The sequence below is a fragment of the Drosophila elegans genome, unplaced genomic scaffold, assembly GCF_018152505.1.
Source record: "Drosophila elegans isolate 14027-0461.03 unplaced genomic scaffold, ASM1815250v1 contig_133, whole genome shotgun sequence".
In the NCBI taxonomy this organism is placed as follows: Eukaryota; Metazoa; Arthropoda; class Insecta; order Diptera; family Drosophilidae; genus Drosophila; species Drosophila elegans.
This window is the reverse complement of record NW_024545499.1, coordinates 243,167-259,262: the sequence shown is the minus strand read 5'-3', so window position 1 is coordinate 259,262 and position 16,096 is coordinate 243,167. Positions and strand designations below refer to the sequence as shown.

At 39.8% G+C, this 16,096-nt stretch overlaps 3 protein-coding genes across 3 annotated transcripts; 1 reads left to right on the top strand and 2 right to left on the bottom strand.

The window, feature by feature from the left end:
- The first annotated feature begins 2,489 nt into the window (after window positions 1-2,489).
- Window positions 2,490-6,940, top strand: LOC121466840. Its single transcript, XM_041707387.1, has 3 exons — window positions 2,490-2,690; window positions 3,007-3,168; window positions 6,845-6,940. The coding sequence occupies exons 1-3, from the start codon at window positions 2,535-2,537 to the stop codon at window positions 6,851-6,853; spliced, it is 327 nt and encodes a 108-aa protein (XP_041563321.1). The 5' UTR covers window positions 2,490-2,534; the 3' UTR covers window positions 6,854-6,940.
- A 4,912-nt stretch (window positions 6,941-11,852) lies between these two features.
- LOC108145200 lies at window positions 11,853-13,937 on the bottom strand. The gene is made up of 3 exons (XM_017270443.2): window positions 13,601-13,937; window positions 12,939-13,533; window positions 11,853-12,503 (listed from the first exon to the last, which is right to left on the bottom strand). The coding sequence occupies exons 1-3, from the start codon at window positions 13,811-13,813 to the stop codon at window positions 12,271-12,273; spliced, it is 1,041 nt and encodes a 346-aa protein (XP_017125932.1). The 5' UTR covers window positions 13,814-13,937; the 3' UTR covers window positions 11,853-12,270.
- Window positions 13,938-14,510: 573 nt separating this feature from the next.
- Window positions 14,511-15,874, bottom strand: LOC108145138. The gene is made up of 3 exons (XM_017270353.2): window positions 15,621-15,874; window positions 15,235-15,565; window positions 14,511-15,164 (listed from the first exon to the last, which is right to left on the bottom strand). Exons 1-3 carry the CDS (start codon window positions 15,807-15,809, stop codon window positions 14,989-14,991), a joined length of 696 nt encoding a protein of 231 aa, XP_017125842.1. The 5' UTR covers window positions 15,810-15,874; the 3' UTR covers window positions 14,511-14,988.
- Window positions 15,875-16,096: the final 222 nt, after the last annotated feature.

Genomic DNA, 16,096 nt, shown 5'->3' with positions numbered 1-16,096 from the left:
ATTTTATACTTTTATTAGCATTGTTTAATTTACTATGTGTTAATAGAGATGGATGCGTTCTTGAGTTTTGACTCATTTATGCACTTCTGCTGCATTTAAAATATATAAAGCGTAATAGTCAACTATACTTTTCCAATATAAATATGGCCACTGCGTAACAATTTACTGTAATAAACCTACATGTTAGAAACCCGAGAAGACTGTGACTGAAATTTAAAATATTTCATATAAGTAAAACAATTTTCTATACACCACGAGAAGCTCACTAGAAATTATACATTCCCGACACGGAGCCACCATAATATTCGAAGTGATCTCACATGTCTAAATACACTGCTAACTAAACCGTAAAAGGTGCCAATAACAGCAAAAGCAACAATCCAGCTCTGACCAAAATCAATGAAAATTGCGCAGTTTTTCAAAAACAAAAGGAAAACGCAGAGCGTAAAAAAAATCAGTTTAAATAAATGAACGCATGCCAAATGCTTCCTGGCCGCAGACAATGAGCCGAAACACCTGCCCCATAGACACCTGTCCGCGTTTGGGCAAAGAATCGAATTAAATCTCAATTGCTGGGGGTTTTGGGTGATCAGGGGTGATCAGGAGTGAGGGAGCAATGCGGAACCGAGTGTTTATGAAGACGAAATTGCGTTAATGCTGGTAATTAGTTGCAATATCGAAAGGCTGCCACGCGAGTTCGTTGCTTTAGTCTTTCGTAATGCCGCATAAAAGCGCTATGCAAATACATTGTACGTACACGGAGAAAATTATTTAATATTCAATATTAAAAACAAAACGAATTCAGATCAAATCTTAGATGATTGGAAACCTTATAATCGTTGTAATGTTATAATTTGAGAATTCAATTTCTCTTATGGTATTAAAATATCTTTTTCAATTATAAATCCTATTTATTGTATCATAAAAAAAGATTTTATTTTAGTTTTATTCGGAATATCTATCATTATGTTTGTAACAAAGAGCCATTAAAAATTAAAATGGTTTTTCACTGTGCAAAAACTAGAGCTGCAGCTGGGCCAGGAACTGGAGCTTTGGTGCTGGAGCTGGGGGCAACGAATTGAATAACATGAAAAATGCGCTTGCATTGCGATATCATCACGTTTATGACGTTGGCACAATTAATCAGCTGCATGCAAGCGCTAAAAGGCAGAGGAGACTCAGGGGACTCGGTAGAATGGTGGATTGGGAAGAGCCTGCAGATCAGGGAGAACCATAAACGTTTCTCTGCTCATCAAATGTGCAATTTATAACCACCACAGACGCCCACGCCGAAGATCTTTAAAGCTGCGAGTGCGGCTTGGGCTCAAGTTCTGGCTCGATTTAACCCTGCATACCCTTTCGGATATATCCGAAGAACATTTGTATTTTAAGCCTTGACAGGCTTTCGAACATCTTTGTGTTTCATTAGATTTCTAAACAAAGCAATAAAAAGTGAACTTCTAATAAAGTTCGACTTTCTTGTTTGGATAAATATTTTCTTTTTTCGAACAATTTTAATTACTTATTTCTGAAAATAAGGAATGTAAGGTAAGTTTTTTTAAAGTAAGTCTACATTTTATTAAGCTTAAAACGCAATTATTTTCATTTTAAATATATTATATATAGTCGCTAGCATAGCAGGGTAGCAAAACAGGGACATGAGCCTGCAGTAGGTTAAAGTTAAGGTGCGGGTTGGGAACCAAGAACCGAGATTGAGACTAAGTCCGGGGGACCTGCATGTTGCCTGGCCATTTGCTACAGTTATGGCACCAGGAAGACTGGACCTGCAGCTGCTCCATCCCCCCCAGCCGCACCACTCCCCTCCCTCATGCCACCCCCTCAGAAGAACTGGCGATTTGTATCAGGATGTCTGTTTAAACTGTGTGTAAATCGCCCTAAACTACGCATCAGTTTCGGTTTCAATCTCGGTCGGTTCCATCGGTTTCCCGCGGTTCTTATGCTTTTGCACTGGGAAAAAAAATATTTCGCAAATAAATAAAACATTTTACTAATTGTAGTATTTAATACTAAATTAGTTATTTACTTATTTTTTAAGATTTACTCTTTTTGCAGGCAGATTTATGCATCTAAACGTGTTTGTTCAACCAAAATCAGTATTTTAATGGTTTAAGATTTATAATTCAACAAACTAAATTGCATTTTTTTAAATATTTTTAAACAGAACATTGGCATTGTGGAGCATTATACATTTTTTTTTTTAAATTATGATTAAAATTGAACGCATTTTATAAGCTTTAACATTTTGAAATTCATTTATTTCAAAAATTAAACAAAAATTAAATAGAAATCAATGTAAATCTGGACTTTCTAAGCTCAAAAGAACTCAATACGGTGGAATAAAAATGTATATTTATTATGTTACAAAATTAGTTGATTAACCTTATACCAAAGTTCACCTTGTCAGTGGTGAAACACAATTTAACTCAGTAGCCCAGTATTTTTTGTCCGTGTTACATTTATATGCAGTATTTACTTGAGGAAGTAGCTGCGTTTAGCGCTGCAGCTTTATCGCGATGGAAGCGATACGTGGCGATATAGCGGTAACAAATTGGCTTTTGCTTTGGAAATTCTGGCCCAGTTCGAAAACGCTTCCGCGACACAGGCACACAATTAAAAGTTCTCGCAGCTCAATTACCCGGCTATCGATCAGGAAAAACGGGGAGCAGGAGGTAAAGAAAAGAGGAGGAGGAGCTGAAAAATGCAAACTTCCCTTGCACTCACATAGCCAACTCGTAGATTTATAAAGACCTAGGGTCTTTGATCCATGTGATCTGCAATTACGCTCCGCTCGTCGGCTTGTTTATTTTGTTTTCTTTTTTATCCAGCTCGTCTGCAGCAATTGCGCAACTGCTGCAACAAATGCTGCAACTGCAACTGCAACAACTGCTGCAACTGGCTCGATAATCATTCAAATTTACAAGAAAACAATCAAAAAACAAATTCCTAGAACACAAATCGACGAAACTCATTTCATTTCAATTAAAGTTGCACGCCGCGCGCCACAGAACGAAGTTGAATCGGAAAACAAGGAGGAGGGCATGGGTATGGAACAGCTTGAGAAAAGTCCATAAAGGAAACAAGAAATGGATCTGGAAGTTCGGTGATGGGAACGATTTTAAAATTACCTGTAAAAAACCATTCTTATCGGTATGTATTTCTTGCGAAGCGTTTAGAAATTTTCATTTAGTTTGCATAAAAAAACATGCAACAGTATTTTTTGTGGTTCGTTCGACAAGGAGATAGCTTTAACCAAAAAAAATATATACTAAAAAGAAAAAAATATATAAAATAAAAATCATGCCAATATTTTGTTTTAAAAATAAAATAAGCTATTTTAGGCGGAACGGCGTATGGTCTTAATTATTTTTGAGTCAATTTAGTAAAAATGGCATTTTATCTTTTATTTTATCCTTTGTGTATTATTTTTATTGAACCAAAATTTTATAATTAGTGGTATTTATTTTATGTTCATACCAAAATTGATAAGCTAGAATAAAAAACTGCATACGACAGTGCAATGTTTAACCATTAAAACTAAAGAATTCGCGGAATGGTATTTGGTTTTTTGAGGTTAGTTTTTATGGTATATTACTCGATCTACATTTTACTGGGTATTGAAGTATGGGAGAATCTGGCGGGAGTAGCTGCAGAAGAATCAGCAGCAGAAGAATCATCAAAAGCAGCAGCAGCGCAAAGGCAGCGACGTAGAAAATCGCAAAGAAAACAAATTTAAATAAGACAAACGTCAACCAATTACCGTCAATCGCATTTCCCGCAAGAACAACAACTGGGGGCAGAGGGAGTCGCGCAAAGCTGCAAAATTGCCAAGCGGCCAATTGGGGGCGGTGGAAAAGGGACGGAGCGAGGGGTGGCGGAAGCAGAGGAACAAGGCGCGCGCATGTGCAGTTACAATTGCGAACGTCGACGTCGACTGCGACTGCGACTGCGTCACACGAAGAAAGGTCAAGAAACTGTGAGAGACCATTTGAATAGTTCTTACAGGTGTGGGAAAGGGAGGGGGGAGAGAGAGAGTAAGCAGGAGTAAAAGGTATACACTAAGGGAAAAGCACGATCTAATTCGACATATAACACATCTCGGTCGACTTTTTCGGAGATCAGTTCATAAGTTAGATTTATACAAAATAAAATTTGTGCGCTCTTGGTTTATTTATTTAGTTAAAGTCTAAGCAAATATTTTTTGACTTGCCATTTTAGTTCAAAAAAATTACTTTATTACAATTTATTTCTAATATTTTTAAATTTTATTGGTATAAATTTAAATTGATAATAATTATTGTAGTTACCAAGTGTTTTTGTAATCAAAACAATGGAATTTTATTCACTTTCTATGTATTTTAAGTATTTTCAGACAGCTTGCTTTCCTGTATGTATTTTTATTTTTTGCTGTGTGATAGAAGTACTCTGCCTGGAAATCAAATCAAATCCAAATCAAACAAACACAAAAATGGTGGAGCGAGGCAGAGGGACTATGAAAGACAAGCCATCGAACAAATTTCCATGCTCCGCTGTGAAATTCCACGATGGAATGGAACGACAACAACGACAGCATTGACGACTCAAAGAAGTTTCCGTGCCAGCTTGGCTTTTCTTTACTTTTCTTATTTATTTTTTTTTCCTCTTCGATGGGTGAGCGCAATTATCCGTCGCGTGGTGCGTACAGTGGACCCTTGTTACACAAACAGGAACATTTTTAGTTTAAATAAGTGCACTGTTCGTGCATGGTAAGAAAAGTAGATATCTATTCCACTATCAAAACCAAATTAAATATGTTGGACCAGTTTGCTATAATTTCCACTATCCGTTGTTATTAGAAGTTTAAAATAAATAATAGTTTAATATTCAAAAATGTATATTCCTTTTTAATTGTATAATACATTTTTTTGTTATTTAGTGTTATTATATAAAAATATAAATATTGCTTAAATTGTAATAAATAGTTTAGTATAAAACTTTTATAAAAAAAATAGGAATATATATGTAGCTTGCCAACATACATTATTATAATTATAATTTTATAAGTTAACTAGAGGGTTACAAAATTCTCGTTTGGTGGAAATATTGTCATTTACGAACAATACTGAAACAATTACTGGAAATATTGTCAATATACTTCTATAGAAGTATAATATTACTATTTAAATACAAGATAAAATAATTTAAGCTTATTTACTTTTGAAAAGCAAAACGTACCAGCAATTTAAGTGAAGTTAATGCTCGCAAAAAATCAGCTATTGAGGAAGAAAAAAACTTTCCTCGCACCTAAATTGCCCAAGACAAGCTGCACGTACTGACAGCTTCGGCTGACATTGCACTCAGGCCGCTTTCCTCCTTTGCTGCTCTTTTGGGCCCAGATCAAGTTGGCTTTGGCAGTGCATCCATCATCAGCTGCCGTCGATGATTCTCATGCGAAAAGGTCAGCTTCAGACGACTTTGGACTGCGACTTCGTCTGGGAGTCAGTTCGGATGCAGTATTCCGACTCTGGTCTTAGAATTTCAATCATCGGGACCAGTGAAATGTGGCAGCAACATTGGAGCCACGTCGTCGATGTTGCTCCTGTGCGTCTGCAACATTGTCTCTCCGATCTTCTCCAATCGACTCGCGATCCTCTCGTTTTGCCCACTTTGTTCTCGAGTCGCTGAAATTGCAACCGATCACGTTCATTGCATGCATACAAAGCAGCAACATCTGCAGCAACAGCAGCAGCCGCGCAATGGCAACAGCAACAGCAACAGCAACATCCCAGCAGCAATTGGCCAGCTCTGTCGATTTCTCATTCGATCCATTTGAAATTGTTTGATGCCAGTTTGATATGGTGGCCATGTTCGCCGCTGCTGCCTCGTTACCTTCGAAAGTACTTCAATCATATTCAGCAATTGTAGCAATTGTTGCACCCTAACGATGTCAGCCCAGGAATCCATTACTGGCCCCTTATGGGTGCCCTTAATGGGTTTTGGGTCAACCAGATCTAGGTGACCAAAAGGTGTGCGAGAACAATAAAAGGCAATTACTTATGAAAACCAATAGATAATTTGAAATCATTTGTTCCGAGTCATACATTGAATATCTAAGAAAATCATGCACAAAAATTAACTAAAAGATTATCATCTCAGTTTATTGTTGCTACAAATTTTCGGTAGTTTTAATTAAAAATTCGCGTGTTAAATCGTCCAAATCAAAATACTAACAAACTAACTATACTAACTAAAAAAAATGTTAATTTTATGATTTCCGTAGAAGAAATGATTTAGGAATGAAAAATTAAAATCGAGATGGTTACAAAAAAAAAATATTGTACTAAAAGTTTAACAAATCATTTCCTGCTTAAGCTAGCAATAGGTTACACAACTAATTAAACATGGACTTCCCGACACATTATTTACTTGTAGTTCATGTGTTTTCGTGCATGTTTTAAATATCTTGTCGAGATTTCATTTTGCCAGGTATAGACCGTTCTTAAATATTTTTGGCCTATTAATTTAGATGCCTAATAATGAAGTTGAAAATGCAAGTGCAACTTGGTTCTTAAGATTTTTCGCTTGCTTGATTTGTTAATGCCATTGTCGGAAATTAAGAATTTAAACAACTTTTTCAAATATCTAGAAACAATATAATAAGCCTTTAAAGACTGAAATCGGGAAAACAAATAGGTGTTCAACTCGCATCAAACTTCTGCTTTATTCTGAATATTTATATTAATTAAATAATTAAAAAAGTTTACTCAGTATATTTTTGATTTAATTAAACTTGTTAATCCTTAACTTGACTGCAATAAAACTAAAATATTCATGTTTTCTTCCACAGAAACCTTAAGTGCTTTTAAAATATTTTTGCTACAGGGTTTCGCTGTTTAAAATGCTGGTCCACAACAGCCTAGCTCCCACTCTACTTACATATTTGGCTAACCTTGGTTCTGGAAAAAAATAATAAAGCTATCCCCATAACACCATGAATCAGCATGTGATGGCTTCAACAGAAACGGAAACATAAACATGCATTTCATTTCGGGGCATGTTCGAAACGAGAGCTAAATGCAGCCGAAGCAGCACGGCAGCAACACCATCGACTACCGGCAAGGTTGCCTTCACATACACAGCATAAAATCAATAATCCAACACACAGGCACACTCTGCACCGCAGCAGCAACAGCAACACTAGCAACAGCAACAGCAACAGCAACAGCAACATCAACAGGAACAACAGCAACACTAGCAACAGCAACGCACCACTGTCAACAGTCAAGTGGCAGTGCATTAAAATTGTAAACTTGAACAGCAAACAAAAGCCACAAACAGACGACGATCCACGCTGGGTTGGACCTGGCTCGAAAGGAGGAGCTGCAAGTCAGAGCTGGCTAGCATTGTGCGCATTTGGATGGCGGGTATTGGTATCCGGCTTATGAGCCCTCCGCCTTTTTCCAACTCCCGACTCCCGACTCTCGACTCCTGGCAATTTCAAATTGTGCGTCACGTACACGCATAATGGGCAAAAGTAATGAAAACATATGAGCAGACACGCAGGATGGAAGGTTGAGGTTGGATGGGGAGTGCTGGCCAGTAGGCACTTGCAATTGCAAATGCACAAAATAATAATTTCGCAATACGCGCAGTTCAATTACAACCAGCAGCAGCAGCAGCAACAGCAGCAGCAGCAACAACAACTGCAACTAGCTATCATTCTGGGCATTTATTTTACAATGCATTGCCGTAATATAATTGATATGCTCTAAGTAATTGGCGCTGACCACGCGAGCAACATTTCATGTTGCTGGTGCTGCTGGGTATTCTGGGAGTTGCTGCTCCGGCTGTTACTGTTGCAAGTGAGAGATCAAGCAATCGATTTGTATATCGACGGGATGGATCGATCGATCGATCGCCACACTGGCGACATGGCGGACCACCCCGCCAGGAGTGGCGCCTAATTGCAGGGACGGCAGTAGCAACATCATGCCAACAGCAGCAACTACATCATTTTTAATGCCCTAACTCGCTGTTTGGTTGTTAAATTTTTGTTTATAAATCAGAGAGGGAGCTTGGACTTTTTTTGTGGCTGCTGCTGAAAGCTTTACGCTTTGATGTCGCCAACGAAAACTGCCATTTATGGGCAATTAGGCATCGATTTGAGTCGATGTTGCTGGTGTGTTGTTGGTCCTGCGCGCGCCATTAATGCAGTGTGCAACAAATCATGGGTGCAATTAGTGCGTGTTTATGACTTTCAGCTGAGAGGGCGCCATTTCAGCGCTCAATATTTTTTCGAGCTTAGTTTGGCCAACTTTCCCGCCCCCCTTTGGGCCTTTTGCGAAACGTTTAAGCCGCCGACAATTTGCATGCTGCTGCCGCAGCAGCATCATCAGCAGCAGCAGGAGCGACACATCAGCAACATGGAGCCACCGCCACAGCAATCGATGATGGCCAGTCCATCGAGTGGCGTCAATAATGGCCTGTCGTTGGCTATAAACGCCCGCTGGCCATATTGTTTAGTCGATAGTTGTACTTGTTCGGACGTAGCACTAATTGCCGCATATCGCATATGTGTGTGCGCGTAATGGCATAGATCATGCTAATATAATTACACGCTGGACAGCAGCAACATGGCCGGGACCCCATCAAATTTCATATGAGGAGGAGATCCAGCTGGTCCATAATAATTGTTCGGAATTAAGCTTTTAAGAAAAGGATCTTTAGATTTACGATTGCCGATTGCCGATTGCCGATTGCCGACCGCCTTCAGTTTTTCTCCTTGGCCTATAAATAATTTCTATATCAAAAGCCGGCTTTGATGATGGCCTAATTTGGCTGCGGGGCATTATCGGCGACTAGTGATATATCAAGTGGCTTGAGCGCAAACGAATATTGCTGCTGACGCTTCATCGCTGCCAGCCAAGAAATGCAATTTTCGGCAGCAGCAATAGCAACCACAAGGCGAAAAATCTAAAAAGTATTAAATAAAAAAAATGGGGAATATTCGCCTATGCTTAAAATTCCAAGGCAAATTGCGGGCAAGCCGCACAATGCTGTTGCATGATGCAGGCTATTGCTGTCGCTGTTGCAGTTGCTGTTGCTGTTGCTGTTGCTGTTGCTGTTGCCGTTGCTGTGGGTACGACAAGCAACATCAACACAATTCAGCGTCATCACAAACATCAATTGACCCTTCGGTGCTTTAGGATCAAGCGTAATAATCGCCGGCATAAAAACGCTTTGCACTTTTGCGCCAGAATAATGGTTGAAAGGTTGCAAGTTGGCAGTTGCATGTTGCTAGTTGGCGGTTCCCAGCGTATGTGCCTTGACCATGCACTTGGCTGGTAACTAATAGCTTTTCTCAACATATAGACACAGTGTGATAAATAAAGTGTCACCAATAAGTAAAACAAACATTATTGTTTTAGTTGTTTTATTTTCCCACCTTTTTACGCTATATTCACCCAAAATCGACTCTTACAAGTGTCTCAAAATTTAAACAGATTTTATTTCTCAGTCTAAAGAATTTATTATGCTTTTTTCATATAATGTACAATTTTGAAAATTATTATTTTTGAAATTTATTAGATTATCATCTAAAAAATTATACTTAACTTTTTGCTCAATATGAGAAAGAGTTACCTGAATATTTAACTAATCACGAAGATTAATTAAAATGAAAGTTTGCAAGTTTTGTTTTACTAATATATATATTTATAACCTTGCAGTCTTGTTCCAGGAAAAGCCTGCAGTTTTTATTCAGGGAATCACATCCATAATCCACGCTAGCGAAAAGTTTCCCTTTCGTGTTTTTGAATCTCTTTTTAAAGCACTACGGAGCATGGATTCTCCGCCACTTTGGGTCACTTAATTTCCTGCCCTTATTCTGGAAAAAAATTTCAAATTCAGGATGGACAGAGGAGATTTGGAGTGGTTTTGCCTGGTTCGAGTTAGACATTCAAAATACATGACGGTGCGGATTCATTCATCAATATACATGGGACAGCACGGCGATGAGATTTAGAACTCCCGAATGGGTTTGCTGTATCCTTGAAAAGGGTACGATTGAGTTTGTAAATCTACTTTGCGTTAAAGGAAGGCACAATCCTAAAAATTTCTTACATGGGAAACGCGGTAAATAAATTAAAATAAGATATCTAACTAATTCATCTAAACGGATTAAAGTTCATTAGGTTTAAAACCGTTCGTAAGTAATATACAATTCCGATTTCCAATTCTTCTGTTAAAATATATAAACCAAAAGTAATTTCACACTTTTGATTCTACTGCATGTACATTAATCATTATATTGATGGGCATATTATTATATAACATTTAATCGCTTTATTTGCTTCCAACTAATTATGAAATTATTTATAAAACAAATTTACTTTTTACCTAGATTGAAGGGTATTTTATATGCGACTCTCAGCATACCATATTCTTTTCGGGCTTTATTTTGCGCTGCTTTTTTTTTTGCTGAATTTTTATAGCACCCGCCCATGGGGTCAATTCTGCACGCTGGCTGTCATGTGTGCCCTGGCCAAAGCCCAATCCCAATCCCAAGCCCAAGCCCAAACCCAAACCCAAACCCAAACCCAGACCCTGAACCCATGCCCAATTCCAAATCCATGGACTCATATACCCGTGGATGGCAACGCGAAACGAGTGCAACACGAACTGTTTAATGGACTGGGCATGCACTATGTGCAACGACCCACCAGGTTCGGCTCAGTTTCTCAAACTTGGACCCAGAGCCAGTCCCAGGTGGAGCCTCCATTTCATGGCCATGTGAGAAGAAGACATCTGGGTCCCAGACACTCATACTCATTTCCCGCCGAAGTGTGTGTGTAGGTTAATCAGTTTAGCCAGCGGGCTTTTCATCAAAGAGCGAGCGGCACCCACACAGGCGACAGCCTATTGGTAAGGGAAACACTCAAAAAACGCAATGATCAGCAAATGATCATCCCAAATGTTAAATATATATTGGGTTCACCTGACTAAAAAATAAATATAGAGTATATTTATCGAAAACATAAACATAAATGTAATATTTTTTATTTGCGACGTTGACAGCTTGTGGGTTCTTCTCATAAAAACAAAACCATATATACTTTTGTCTGACACTTTGTTTAGGGAATGCAAATTTATCTTAAGGTAAGAAATATTTCTGAACTGGCTAATTTATTATCAAAAGATAATATTTGCAGATAATATTTCCTTTAAGAAAACACCTTGTTTAGTTCAAACTTATATTTTTTTTTACAAAATTACCTTTGCTTTCGCTCAAAAAAGGTTATTTTCTTGAACAATTAAATTTCAAGTGCAGTTTTGCAAGGGGAACAGATTAAGCATACGACGTGTTGTGCAGTTATCATCGAGATGGCAACGATTCCTAACGGAACGCCATGCGTCGTCGTCCCATGGCGGAGGTCTGTCCCCATCCCCCTCCCCCCGCTCCCTGGTCGTCGGTAATTTATGATTCGCAGCGCACGGCCTGCAAATGATCTATTGCCCATTGCAGTTATCCGAACGGCGGAGGAGGAGCAGGATAGGACTTTGGATCGGCACTTGTTGCATCAGCAGCGGTACAGTATAACAGCTACAAGTGATTTCTTTCGCATCGCAGCCTCCAGGCGCTCCTGACAGTTACAAAGTGCGCCCACTAGTTGGCGGTCAGGCTAAAATGACCCAAGCCACAAGCCAGGCACAATGCAATGCATATATGCGTTGTCGACGCCATCTCCCAACCTTTGATTAATGGACTTTTCGTGTTGGCTTCGATTCTGGCCCGGCGTCATAAATAAACCCAAAACTGCAACAACAGGCAAAAGGTGGAGCACGTCGGTGCTGAGCACATTTATCATTGGTAAACTTTATTCTTTACATTTACATACAACACGTTAAAATTACTTGTCCAATTTTATTTCTTTAGATATTACAATATTAGGCTTATTCGTATGGATATCGTAATTGAAGTTACTTGAAAATTGAAAAATAATGTTTACAAAACAGAAATCTATGTCAATTTTAAACTAATCTGGCTACTATAAGTTACGATTTTGTGTGTGTTCCGGCGGAGCGCAGGATGGGAGAGCTAGAGAACGATCGAATGCTGACGAGCATGAGTAAGATCTATACAATTCGAGCTGGCTTGGCTCGATCTATTGCTTTCGCTAACGCTGATCCTTTCGCTGTGGCTTCTGCTGCTGCTGGAGTTTCTGCTGATTGCTTAGACCGACTGATCTCGACCTGCTGCACTATAAGGGGGCACTATAAGGACGGCGGGTCGTACTGGAAGCCCGGGTTGTTGAACTTAAAGCGCGCAATCTCGAACTGCAGTGACTCGTACTGGATGTCGGCCAGCCGCTTTAGCTGATTCGCAATCTGCAGAGCATCGCTGCTGCTCAATGCGGCGCCAAGCGAACTCGGCTCCCGCTCTAGTTTTGTACTGTGCAGCGGCGGCACTGCCTGCATGTTGGAAATGCATCGCGGCGCATTTTTAACTGAAATGTTAGAAAAACATTCAAAAATTGTTATAATTCGAATGGACAAAGGAGTTATTTGCTATCTAAACACATTTTTAAGGACGAAAAATCTATGAGTAAAGTTGAGATACCAAACTAATTTCGGTAATAATTGACCCTTATATGTTTGAATATAATTGAAGTTATTTGAAAAATCATGTCCATCTCGGAACATTTAGCACATGTGTCTGATCGCGGTTTAAATCTAATCAAATCAAATGCAATATTAATTAAATATATCAACTTGTGTGCTTGCTTTGGTATAAGTTAAGGGACTTGACAATTTAAATGCTCTATTGAAAATATTTGAAGTTATATGACTTTGGGACATAGAAAGACAGACTAAGAACCAAGCAAACAAAATTCTGTCACAAGGAAATCAAGCGTTTCCCTTAATCGAATTGCATTAGGTACCTTCGTAGATGATCTGCTCCCTGGGCTGCGTCCGCATACGCTTGACGGGCAGCTCGCCATTGATCAGCTTGTTGCCGGATGAGGCCGTACCCGGATTGATGACTGCGGCAGCCGGCCTACGGGATGTGACGAATTCCACGGCGTGAGGCTGCACCGTATGGTGGTCGTCCTCCACTTGCTCGAAGGATGTGTTGTCCACGACGATGGTGCGATAGGTGCCGCCGCCTGTGTTGACCGCAGTGGTGGACGCCGTGATGCCGGCCTCGGCCAGATTCTCCTCCATCATGTCCTCGTGGTCGACGTGCTCCTCCACCATCTCCTCCTCGTCTACCTCCTCGTTGATGGCCTCCTCCACGGCGGCCTGCAGTTCCTTTTGAAATGCCGCCGAAGTGCGCTGGCCCAGTTCCTCCATGTCGTCGTCGTGCTCGTCCTTTTCGGACTTCATGTTCAGCAGCGTTTCGCCAGTGGTGCTGGGCACTTTGCCGAAGAGATCCAGAGCTCGGGTCTCCACGGAGGTCATCGAGATGTCCTTCTCCGTGGACAGCAGGCTGCGTCTGTACTTGCAGCGCGTGGTGTTCTTCCAGTCGTTTAGGCGCTGCATCGGGGAAAGGGATAAAAGAGATTAGAGTAAGGGGACATGGGGTATCCAGTGATCACCTAACCTTGCGCCACTCCTCCGGAGTGAGCGTGGGTCCGGAACTGCACTTGTTTAGCCGGTCGGAGAGCTCCTTCCACTTTTTGGTCAGATAGTTCAGGTCGTAATCGCGCGGCACTCGTCCGGTCGCGAAAATGGGGTCGCTCTCCATCATGTCGATGTACATTTGGTATTGCTCCGAGGAGGTGCGCTTCTTACGGCGGTCCATCTTGCCGGTCATCCGCTGTCCTCGCTGAGTCCTGGAGTTCTGCTTTTCTTGATAAAATCGGCCGCAAAAGCGCTAAAATGCAAATCGACGCCACAAAAAGATGCGAAGTGTTCACAAACAATTGCACGCGTTTGGGATTTTCTGGCGCATGTTAGTTGCAGGCGACGCAGGGTTGTATTCGGCATATCAGTGGTGCGCATTGTGCATTTGGCGGGAAACGCCAGACGATAGTTCTAGATCGAAAAAAATTGCGACATTAAAAATAGCTGTTTTTAAATAACTAAAAACAATCTGGCATTTCCACAGATTTCTAATAAACATATTTCTAAAAATAGTTTTCTGGCAAAAAAAAGTTTGGCCCCTCCTTTGCTGCCAAGTAAATCCCTTAAATTAGCATTGTTTATTTCTCATACCAATAAAGTAACAAAAATAGTAAGAGGTTTAGCATATGTGGTGGTCAAAAGTTGGCCTAGATTTAAAGTAACGCGACTTTATACAACCTTATATCCATTGGGCTAATTAAGCTAGCATAAAGTGGCGTCCTTAATTTTGAGTTGCAGCTTAAACAAAAATTAAAAATTTAACTTTTTCCACTAAACTTTTCGAGCGTTTCTTTTCTTCTGAGTGGCCGTGATATACTTCTTCTAGCAAATTTTCATCCAGTAAGCCAAAAAACTGAGCTTGCGTAATACAATGGTTGAAATTTATTATACACTTTTTATCACAAAGATATTTATAAAAAGTACAGTGATTTTGGGTCCCCGAAAATTAAAGAATACAAATAGAATATTTTTTCCGTTAAAGCATATGTTTTTCAATTCATTATTAAAATATACAGTATTTTCAATTTTCGTCATTAAAAGATGTCAAGTCGATAAGTGACAATCAATCTATTTTTTGGCAAACCAAAATGGAAACTTACGTATGTATTTAATCAATATTTTCAACTTAAAACTATGTGCGATATAATAGATTGTCGAATAATCTGCCTATACAACTGCGCTTATAACGAGTAATATTTTTTTAAATAAACATTTATAGTTCAAAATCATTACTTTCGTTTGCATCGATCGTTTCTCTGAACTAATTTAAACTATCAACCGAAGACCCTTAATTCTTCGCAGAATTAACAGGTCCCTCAATGCTTACATACTAGATTGTACAAAAGACTATTAGTTACACTGGAGCTATAATTCCGGGACATACTCAAATCCGGGATTATTGTACTTGAAGCGGGCTATCTTGAAATGCAAAGAGGCCTCGTGAATGTCCGAAATGCGTTTCAACTGCTTCTCGATTTGTTTGCCAAAGGAGGCGATGGGGTCACTTATGGCGGACTGCACGGGTGTTGCTATATTCGTTACTAAAATAAAAAGGTTTATATATACGATTAGATATGATTATATCCTCTACGAATCCGGAATGGAAACTACCTTGGTAAAAGATCTCCCCGGGACCTTCCAGCCTTATCCTTTTAACGGTATTGTGTCCATTAATAATCGTGGGGTGAATTTCCTCTGGTGTTACAAGCTCGTGGTACTGCTCGTAATCCTCTTCGTGCTCCTCCAAATCCTCCTCTTCGTCCTCCACATGCTCCTCCTCCTCCACTTCTTGAAAACCCGCTGAAGCAGGGAGCTCTCGATATGTCGGTTCAAGGGAGAAAATTTGCAGAGCTCGGTTTTCCAGCGGAGTTATATTCTTATCATCCGAGCTAATGCTGCGACGATATTTGGAGCGCGTACTGTTCTTCCAGTCATTCAGTCGCTGAAATTAAGGGTCAGTTGCCTGGGACTATATGTGTGATCCTCTAACCACCAACCTTTCGCCATTCTTCGGGCGACAATGTGGGACCATTGGTGCATTTGTTCAGCTGATCGCTCAGCTCCTTCCATTTTTTTGCGTCCAGAGTGCGACTCAATTTGTTGGCCGACATCAGCGGATTCTCTTCCATGAAGTCCAGATAGATCTCGTACTGGTAATAAGATGTGCGCTTATTGCGGCGGTTCATTTTGCTCCGGAATATAAGCCAGCAATTAAAAACAAGCCAGTTGAAACCGACGCCACAAGAATGCAATAAACGAAGAACTATCGATAACACAATCAGTGCTGGCTCACTAGTTCCTCAGACCAAAAAAAATACCAAAAACTCCACTATCAAAACAATCAATATGACCAATATTAAATAGAAGTAACTAGAAGCTTTTTAACTGTCATTTCACTTATTATGAAATTGCTAAATATCTTTTATCCGTTTTGCATTGGTTTGTTATTTTTTAGGTCCGTTGTGTGTGGATA